The sequence below is a fragment of the Durio zibethinus genome, chromosome 12 (genome assembly GCF_047325235.1).
Source record: "Durio zibethinus cultivar Kanyao isolate XHJ-2024 chromosome 12, ASM4732523v1, whole genome shotgun sequence".
In the NCBI taxonomy this organism is placed as follows: domain Eukaryota; kingdom Viridiplantae; phylum Streptophyta; class Magnoliopsida; order Malvales; family Malvaceae; genus Durio; species Durio zibethinus.
The window spans coordinates 14160309-14170711 of NC_143173.1; the positions used below are offsets into that span (position 1 = coordinate 14160309).

Below are 10403 nucleotides of genomic sequence, written 5' to 3' on the forward strand. Positions count from 1 at the left end.
CAATTAATTTAATTAATTTTTTGGTTAATTGAATAATAAATATATTTAAATTAAATTATATTTTAAACTCCTAATTTTTGATATTTTAAACAAATTAAATAAAATTATCCAACAAAATATTCAAATACTAAAATATTATGTTAAAAATTCTAACAACTTATGAAATTAAATGATCCATTTCATATATATTTTATTTTATATTTGAATTAGTTATATTTTGATTAAAATTTCAATTAATTCAATTTTCAAACCAAATTAATTAAAAATCAAAATTCATTTAAAATCATTTTCATTAACTGACTAAAATTAATTCGATGATCAACCGATTAATCAAATCAAATTGATTCGATTGGTTAATTCTATTAAAACTGAATTATATACAACCCTAAGTCCAATTGTATTAACCAAATCAAAACTCCAATCCCTGCCACAATTCTTTCCTGTAATTTCATTAGTTGGCTGTTGTCAGTTTTAAGCTTCTATTCTATTTTCTCCTGCCTTGCTTCAAACAAGTACCAAATTTTTTGCCTTGTAGTATTCAATCAAAAAAAGAAGCTAAGATTGGTTCTTGTATTTGAATGCAATGATGTGACTTTAGTGTCACATACAAATTTGACAATTTAATTGAGGTTTTAGAAGTAATTATTCTATTTCCTTCCAAAAACACGTGAATTTTAGCAGCCAATGATTCAAAAGAGACTTAAAGTATAAAACCATGATCTAAACACATAATGGAAAAGCTGGAAAAAAATCAATGAAACCTATTTATGTTAAAAGACATAAGAACTGGAGATTCCTAAAGCTACTTTGACAGAATAATTCCTCCTATGTCTCCTTAATCTCAAAATGGACACAGATGCTTCACCAGCTATTGTGTTTATGACATTTGATGCCTGGCAACATGCAACAATGAAAATTCAAACATAAGTTTCAAGGACAATGAATTTGAAGAGGTTAAGCACAATAGTAACTCATGCCATGGATTCAGAAGCTATATTTTTAAAGAACTAATCATGTAGACAAGCAAAAGTAATGTAACACATTTTTGTTTTATGCATGTCTGTGGATAACAAGGAATGCATGTTCGCAAGAGAGGAGATATAGCGCACGCATGATGCTATGAACCTTATATTAAGCCATGTGCAAACCACAGGTGCCATAAATATTGGAAAGTTAAAACAAGCATAAATTATCAGGAAGCTTCAGGTACAAACTCCACGCCAATTTAATCTTCTTGATGTTAGAAGTAATCGATGAAAAATCAAATAATATATGATACAGTTCAACAACCCAGAAGTTTGAACTGTAAGGGGTCATTTTGTAAGAAATGAGCTAACCTGTCAATGAGAAAGGAATACTCTACAGCGCCATGAAAAAGCATCCAAATCCTGCTGTTCAGTTTTTACTTTCTGTAAATAACGCTCCAAAGTATGTGCATGCTCATTTATGCTATCATTTGACATTGTATCTTCAGCTAGTCTGACTGCAGCCATGTGAGATAGTTGAAAGTTCTCTCCCACATGTTGCAACTTCCGTGCAGTTTCTTCATTGCCAATCATTACAAGAGAAACCAACAGGGACTTAAGTTCCCGCTTTGCCCCAGCTGTCAGAGACATGCCTTTCAAATGTTCTACAAGAGCCATCTCCTCACCAGGGCTACAATATCAAGATATGGTCTCAGTAAAATATGTCCCTGTAGATATAGCAAGGAGGAAAGAAGAGAGATCCTGATACTCGAATGAACACATACCTGCCAGGACGAATTTTTCCTCTGCTTCGCTGACGTCTTGTATCTCTAGCCTTGCTAGCCAAAGTTGAGCCAGTTGAAGCAGCAGAGCTTTTTCTTGTCCTGTTCATGCAAGAAGGAAACAGCACATTCAGACATGAATGAGACTAAAAAAAGACCATCTGTATTTGTTGTTTGAAGTCAGAACAAATGTTCTGACCCCATTTATTAATCATGCACCTTGCAGCACATTAGGCAAGGCCATCAAACAAATGTAGAAAATAAATCTATATAGTTTGTAGTGGCATACAAATGTATGCAACTTATGACTATGATTTAAGTAAAGAAATGACCATATATGGGCAAAGGTTTATCTTGAATCTCCAAAGAATTAAAAGTTGGAATAATGATAAACATTCAACAAGCACAAATTGTCCTCTTATGTGGCTTTTTACAGTTACGAATAATTGTAATTTGTACTTGTTATGAACTACATAGAGTTCACTCATCAAAGGATACAATAAATGGGTAAAGTCTCAATCAAATATGAAACTTCATTTATCCAGAAAGAACAGAAAAAAAAAAGAATCAATGAATAGCAAGAATATGTAAACAACCTAAGGAATTGATGCACATGTATAAGTGGATATAATATGTTAAATAGCTAACTTCCAATGCCATAGGTAAAATATAACCGAGAGATATGATGAAACACAACAAGCTATAGAGCTACATATTTAACTTAGACTACCAAAACACGTACCCTGTGGTGTAGACACTCATTCCACTGAATGTACTACTAGCTTCAGAAGCAGTATCATCATCAAGATCATTTATCAACCTTTCCTCTGACTGCAGCTTTGCTGCAAGCAGCAATCTTCTTTGTCGAACAGCTAAATAGCGAGCCAAATATTTTCCCACTTTCTCCAACCCTTCCTTATATTCATCAATTAGACTTATTGCACATTCTAACGATGCATTTTTTACTTCTGAGAATAAATCCTCTCTGCCATGCAAAAAAGCAACCCTCAAAGCCTCCTCCCAGTCCCTTGCACTAATTAGCAAATTAATCCCAACATTAATATCTCCACAATAATCCAAAGCAATCTTGGCAGCTTCTCCAGGTTTACCAAGAGCTTGGAGTTCTTCACAAAGATCATGAGCCAGTTGCAATACTTCATCTTTTTCCAGCTTTAAAAGCCCAGCAACTGTCAAAACACCACTCCAATTACCGCATTCACGATATGCCTTCAAAGCCTTTTGCAAACTGGAGCAACACAAGTAAGTTGCAGCAGCATCTTCAAAGCATTTTTCATCACTAAGATGATCTCCCAAAGCCTCAAGGACCTGCCCTCTTTTTGTAGGATCAGTTATCAGCTGAAGTCCCAGAGGAAAAAGTTGAGGATTTTTCTTCATAAGGTTCATGCAATCAGCAAAATAGGCATCACCTGCAGATACAATGTGTTTGAGAGCTTTCTCAAACCTGTGCAGCCTAAGGTCAATGCTATAGCACATCAAGAGAAAAGGCATCCGTTCCAATTCCTGGAGAAAGGGAAGAAATTCCTTAGGGTCCCGATGGGAGTTCAGTGCCACAATAGCTGCAAGGTTCAAATCATAAAGGCCCAAAGCAGCTTCAAAGACGGCCTCTGAATCTGATAACCACAAGAGATGTTTCAGAGCTTCTTCAGCAGAAGGGCAATTCTTTCGTCTTGAGTCATCAGAACCTAATAACTCCATCTCTCGGATGACTTTTACCCTCTCCAAAGCCTCTTCAAGAGCAGGGGGGTCACTACGAGCCAGAGTGGTCAAAATACAGAGCACCCTTGCAGGACTTTCTGGTATTTGTTCCTCAAGCGCCCTCCTTAAGGCCAGAAGGACAGACGACACCTTGTTATTAGAATCTAAACTAGCATCAGAACCCCTGAAATCATTAGCTTGTAGATCATTGTGCTCCTTGCAGCTAGGTGGAGAGAGAAACTTTTTGTAAAGTGTCTGGGTCAAATTTTCACTTTTAATGGCACAAACAAACTCCGTTATGTAACTCAAATTATTCACCTGCCTGACAAACTCTGAAGCTAATTGAATAAATACTTGCAATCCACAATAATCGACAATCACATTAAAATCAATCCTGTGTCGCCTCACCATAAGAAGTGCATCCCTAAAGCGCCTTTGGTTCAAAGCATTGACAATTGAGGCTAGAACCAATTTTCTTGGATAGATGCATTCCAGATTTCCACGATTTGTTTGCAATATGACAGCAGCTTCTTCTCCATGAAGGACACCAACAAGTTTGGCCCCTCTTTCCCAAATATTTATAAAGTTAACATTTTCCTCTTCTCTTCGTTTGCTACCAACATGGATAAAGTTCTCATATGTCAATTCTAATTCTTTGTGCAATATATCACTGATGTCAACAATAAAAAGCAAATCTTGTTTTGTTGCAAGAATCAGATGTGTGATTACATTGTTAGCTAAATTACAGTAAAATGAGAAACTGCTGCAGTTGCTGCACAGCATTCTCCTACCTACATGCAACCTAGCCATATCATCAAGACCAAAAAACAAAAGCTTTGATGGTTCAGTAACACCAACCAGAACCACATTCATCCAAGGGCAGGATGAAGAAAAGCTTATCTCATCATGTTTCAAATCTCTTCTGTTAATTCCCAACTTTGATGTATATTCAAAAACTTGTCCACCATCAAATTGAACAAAAGCTGAGCACTTTTTAGCAGGATTGGGAGCAATACCCATTACAAGTCCTTCCAACAAATTTTGATAGGAAACTGTTGCATGCCAGCCAGAGCATGTCAGTAAACCTGGGGCATTATCCTCAGAACAAGTGAGCTCAATCTCCTGCAAATAGAAACCAAGAAGCCTATCCTCCATTGAAGAGGTTTGGAAGGAACAATTGCTGTGATTGAATCCATGATGAGAAACAGCAAGAAGCACATGTGAGTCCAGCCATATAAGATGTACAAAGGATCCCAATGAAGTTGCAGACAAACATGGTTCCACACTAAATTCTTTACCCTCTAGTTCTTCCCAAGTATCAGGCATAGGAAGCTCTGCAACACACAGACAGCCATTTGATAATAATGCAGCCAAACGATTCTTACCATTTATGGAATGAAAAGCCATTTCCCGAACAGCAGTTGGAAAACTAAGGCTGAATAAATACATAGTAGGCGGCATTAAGGACAAAGAAAGGGGGGTCACAAGTATCTTAGACCCATCAATAACTAAAGCCGTTGAGTCATCCATGACAGCTGTAACCCAGATGAATTTGTAAACTGTAACCTGCCCACCAAGAGTCCAACTTATTAAATGCTGTGACTTTGTCGGATCCCACATAAATCTAACTCCATCTTTCCTAGTGTATTTGATTTCATGCTTTAGATACCAATGATTGTTGTTGAAAAACCAGATCTTAACAGAGTCATAATTTCCAGATCTGACAACGGCTGCAAGAAGATCAGAACTGCAATTCCACTTCAGAAGTTCTACAGTTGCATGAGTTGGTTCATCAATGTGAAATGAGCTTCTTTCTAATCCATTCCTTTCATAAAAAACTATTGATGGACCCTCCTCCTCTGCCTTCCTGTCACAAACAGCTGCAATTTTCGCTCCACTAGGCATCCACTCTAGAATAGACCCCATTAATTCCTTTGGTTCTGAGGAAGCATGTACTGCTCCAGCATCCCGTTCCCAGACCTTAAGCCTCTTTTTCAAAGAAGAAGAATTTGACACCTCACTTAGAGTGGCGAAGTACTTTCCATCACCCCTCCAAGAGATGGGGCTTCCAAACATTTCTGTGGATGACAAATCTGGTTCACCTGAACCCAGGATCCAGCCAATAAATAACCAACATAACAGACAAGAATACTAAGGTATATAACTGGAAATTTTCTTCTTTTCCCTATCCCACAATAGCAAGATAGGGTACTCGACAAAGAAATTAATAGGAGATGGAAAAATGCATTAAAAAAAATCAGAGAACAATGGAGAAAAGTCCTTACATACGTCAACACCTTCTGGATGGTCCTCCAGTGCAGTCTCATACAACAAATCCCAATCATGAGTCATCACCAGTAATTGCCCAAAACCCGTAGTTACACCAAGCAGGTCTCCATCTGGACTGGGAGAAATGCACTTGACTCCACCCTCCACCCGACCAACAACTTCCGTTTCCTTTCCATCCACAGTACGCAGCAGTAAAAGCCCACTAGAAGTTCCCACTATCAGTGCTTCTTTCTCCATAAGATAATCAAAGGAAGTAATGACATCCTCAGGCTCCAAACCCAAGGGATCAATTTCGGCTTGTAACGGACCTTTGGTCCATGCCTCTTCATTCTGAAAGATCCCTTTACTCATGTTAGCAAGTATACATGCGATAAAATACTGCATAATTAACAATCCCATTTAAATTTACAGTCACAGTAAATACTTCATTTTCTCAATAATTGTCTCTTAGAATCACCTTCATAAACATCATTACTCCTTTCCTCCTTCCTAAACATTTTATCAAAGTTTCTCTCAGCTAAAAATAAAATTAAATAAAAAAATTCCAAATTGCAACAGCATTGCTCACATAGAATTATAACAAATCCCCATTTCACTTCATGAAAATTTTGTTATTTCCTTTGCTTACTTGCTTTTTACTTCCGAAAAAAAAAAAAGCTACTAAAAAGCAAAAGAAAATGAAAAAAAAAATTACATATTTGATTAAAAATGAGCAAATAATTAACATGTAACACACATGAGACCAAAAAAAAATTAATCTTTACAGGACTCGGTTACCATAAACATCCCTAATTAAAAATATACACATGATTTATTGATTTTAACTCATTAAAAAAATAAAAAGAAACAGAAAAGGAGATGAAAAGGGGCATACTTCGAAAGAAGAAAGATAGAGGGTATAAATGAGATTATCCGAAGAAGCAAAGAAGAAACTATTTCTCTCGATATCATATGCAGAAAACAGTAAGACTTCGCCTTCCGATTGTAACTGAAGAGTAGAAGTAATCTCAGAGTAAAGCTTCAAGTTTTTCATTTTTGCCAGAAAAACCCTAAAACGGAAATTTGAAGAGTAATAAACTGGATTTAGGGTTTTGGGGGGAGGCGGGCTGCTGGGTTAAGCTTTGCAAAAAGGAGGGATCTTTCACTATAGCCCAACCCAAACCTAGTTAGAGTAATTTCTTGTTGTTTGACGTGTTTACCCTTATCGTTTTGCATTCTTCCAATTCCGTTTTCTTACTTTTTTTTATTTAATTGAGATGAATTATAATTTTATGTATATTTTTTTATTTAATAAAAATAATAAATATTAATAAATATTACAAATTTCCAAATAAAATCATATATTATCATGCTCTATACCTTTGTTATTGATGATTAAATTTTGGCCAAAATGCTTATAAAATTCTTGGTATTTTTTGAATTTTTTAGTTAAATTTCCATTTTTCTGTACTCAATTAATTAAAATTTCCATTTTGCAAGGGGCACACTATAGAAAAAGCCGGGCTCAACCCACCAGCCCACTTAATTCCACGTGTCTCGTAAATAGCTAAGTTGAACGAAATTTTCGTGCCTTGATAAAACCCATTCACGTTTTCCTCACTACCTGCACAAATCTTAACTCTCCGGCTTCACTCTCAAAAAACCTCAAGAAAACCTAAGAGCATTTCACCCTAAAAAAAAAGGAAAAATCAAGAACTGACGTGAATTTCCGAAAATGTCCGGCTCACTGGACATGTCACTCGACGATATCATCCGTAATAAAAGCCGATCCGAAGGGCATTCCCGTGATTCCAGACGCAAACCCCGTCTCTCCGGTCCTGGCCCTGATCGTCGTGCCCCCACTCGCGGCCCGCTCAGAACCAACCCGTACCCGGTTAGACCTGTAAGCTCCTTTGCTCCAACAGAAAAAGGGAAATGAAAGACTGAGTTTTTACTATTAACTTTTTAAATAAATAAAAAAAAGAAAAATAATTTTTTTAAAAGTATTTTGACGTTGAAATATATGGATATATACATTTAATGATTTAATTTAATTATTTTATTTTTGTTACATGGAAATTTATTGAAGCGGTTATTTTGTCCACGCGCTTGTGAACGTGTTGTTCACGCGCGTGTTAATGCAGCAAACGCAGATGCAAATACAGGTACCAGCATTTCAGGGACAGTTGGTTTCGAGTGGAGGATCTGACATGGAGGGGAAGCTGTATGTATCGAACTTGGATTACGGTGTTTCTAATGAGGATATTAAGGTTGTTCTTTTTTCAATTCTTTGTATGCTGATTCATTTGTTGTTATAATCTTGATTTTGTTTCATTAGTAAAGGACGAATGAGTAATCTTGAATCACGTTGTTTACTGAAGAAAATATGTGGATTTGTTTGTTTAAAGCTGCTAGAAGAACATGATTTATATGACATTGGATTTGGAATAGATTTTTTTTTGGTACATAGGAGGCCGTAGCTTGGGGATAAGGGAAGGGGTTGCAGGTGTTAGGATTCGAACCCCAGATATGAACCAATTGAGTTAAACTCTGGGTTCGAATGGATTAGTTGTTTGGCCATAAGAAACAATAGAGGTCGATTTTGAGGTGGCAGAGAATCTGTAATGTGGGTTTTCTTGTATGCGATCAAATTAGTTTTGGTGTTCTTGTATGCGATTGAATGATTTTTGACTAACTTGCCTAGAACAGTGTAAGCATAAAAGTGTGATCACGATTAAAAGTTTGTCTTTGGTAGTTGACTGGTTGAATTACATTTCTGTAGTTATGTTTGTAATGAGCTGTTGTTCCTCCCCATCTACTTTACTTTACATTTATGAGCATGTCTTTATATGCATTTGGCACATTCCAAATGTTTTTTTCCTTAAGCATTTAGTACTCTAGCTCTTCTGTCTAACTATCAGACGAAGAGTGCATCTCTATATGAACAATAATGTGGTTTTTGTGGAATGAAAGGCGGTCAGTCTTTTTTATGAAAGTTGGGTACTGATTATGATATGAATATTGCTGATCAGTTGTATTTGTCAACAACTTGTGACAGTTTAGTTTAGTAATGCATGGGACTGAAGTATATGGCAGTTGTGATTCTGGAGATCATTATGATAATATGAATTTGAATTGACTGAAATTGTCTGTTAAAAGCCTATCAATGCCGTATCTTAGTGGAAGTTCTGCTTGTATTTCTATATGAACAATAATGTAGTTTTGGTGGAATGAAAGGTGGACAGTCTTTTGTGGAAGTTGATTACTGGTTATGATACTAATATTACTAATCGGTTGTAATGTCAACGATCTGTGACGGTTTAGTATGATAATGCATGGGACTGAAGTATATGGCGGTTGCAATTCTGGAGATCCTTATAGAATAATAGGAATGTGAATTGATTGAAATTCTGTTAAAAGCCTATCAATGCCATATCTTAGTGGAAGTTGTGCTAGAAACTTCAATGCTCCTTTAAATGTGTTATGTATCCATTTTTTGTCTCTCCTTTCTGTAATATAACTAATTTCAAGGCTCATTCTTCTTGCTGATCAGCCTTTCGTGGCGGTACCATTATTACTCTTCTGTCTGTAACAAATTAGAGAATATAGAGTTATTTTTTACCTTTTGTCAACATCTTGATTGCTAGGTGCTATTCTCTGAGGTTGGTGACTTGAAGAGGTACTCTATTAATTATGATAAGAGTGGAAGATCAAAGGTATCTACCCTTATTCAAGTTTGAAGCCAATTTGAAATGGTTTTTTTTTATGCTGCTGAAAATGTTAATATATTTTAGGGAACGGCGGAAGTAGTCTTTTTCCGACAGACAGATGCTTTGGCAGCTATCAAGCGATACAACAATGTTCAACTTGATGGGAAACCAATGACAATTGAGCTTGTGGGAGCAAATGTTCTTATGTCTTCTGCTCCTGTCCCTCCAACCAAAAGCGGCATTATGGGAAACCCCAATGTGGCCTCTAAAAGGTCTGAGTTATTCCTAGTTATTTGCATGATAATCATTTTTCCCATCTCTTGATTCTGATTCAAGTGTTCATGTAACTTATTTCTGCTGGTTCAACAAAAATCGTAAATCTGATGAATGATAACTTGAATATTCTGTTTGACCCTTTTGATTTCATTTAGGCAACAATCAAGAGAGAGGAGATGGGCATCAGATGCTCATTTCGGAAAGCATGCTTTCATATATTATTCTCAGCTTCAACTTCATTCCTGGGTGCAGGCTGCAGTCGACTGATACTTCCAATTCAAACTAACATGATTTTCTTTGTCCTTTGGTGGTAGGGCATGGATTCACAGTGATGGTGGTGGTGGTGGTGGTGGTGGTGGTAACGGACCTAACACCAGTGGTGCTGGCCGTGGTTTTGCTAGGGGAAATCGACCGCGTGGACAGATTGGTAAAAAACTATCTGCAGAAGATCTTGATGCTGAGTTGGATAGGTACCACTTAGAAGCTACACAAATTAAATGATGTTTTCTCCTGCTATTTGCTTGTGCAATTACTCTTTGTCTAGGTATATTGGCTGCTTCTGTTTTGAGTTGGAAATGGTGTCACTGACTTATTGAGCATGGTCTTTTGAATCTAATTACACTGTGGATTTAACATCCCAATTTTGTTATGAAGGTGACAGTGATTAATGCCTGTATATTCTCCCA

The 10403-nt window shown here is 36.6% G+C and overlaps 2 protein-coding genes across 3 annotated transcripts; one reads left to right on the top strand and one right to left on the bottom strand.

The window, feature by feature from the left end:
• Nucleotides 1-551: 551 nt before the first annotated feature.
• Nucleotides 552-6808, bottom strand: ABO1 (IKI3 family protein). Of its 2 annotated transcripts, none has more exons than XM_022890031.2 (6): nucleotides 6627-6808; nucleotides 5753-6082; nucleotides 2490-5565; nucleotides 1751-1849; nucleotides 1338-1656; nucleotides 552-893 (listed from the first exon to the last, which is right to left on the bottom strand). In XM_022890031.2, exons 3-5 carry the CDS (start codon nucleotides 5537-5539, stop codon nucleotides 1341-1343), a joined length of 3465 nt encoding a protein of 1154 aa, XP_022745766.2. In that variant the 5' UTR covers nucleotides 5540-5565; nucleotides 5753-6082; nucleotides 6627-6808; the 3' UTR covers nucleotides 552-893; nucleotides 1338-1340. The 2 variants fall into 2 exon arrangements, with proteins under 2 accessions (XP_022745766.2, XP_022745765.2); XM_022890030.2 differs by having other exon boundaries at nucleotides 5749-6082.
• A 555-nt stretch (nucleotides 6809-7363) lies between these two features.
• On the top strand, nucleotides 7364-10403 carry LOC111296595 (THO complex subunit 4A-like). Its single transcript, XM_022890986.2, has 5 exons — nucleotides 7364-7634; nucleotides 7876-8001; nucleotides 9379-9447; nucleotides 9526-9713; nucleotides 10032-10403. The coding sequence occupies exons 1-5, from the start codon at nucleotides 7467-7469 to the stop codon at nucleotides 10216-10218; spliced, it is 738 nt and encodes a 245-aa protein (XP_022746721.2). The 5' UTR covers nucleotides 7364-7466; the 3' UTR covers nucleotides 10219-10403.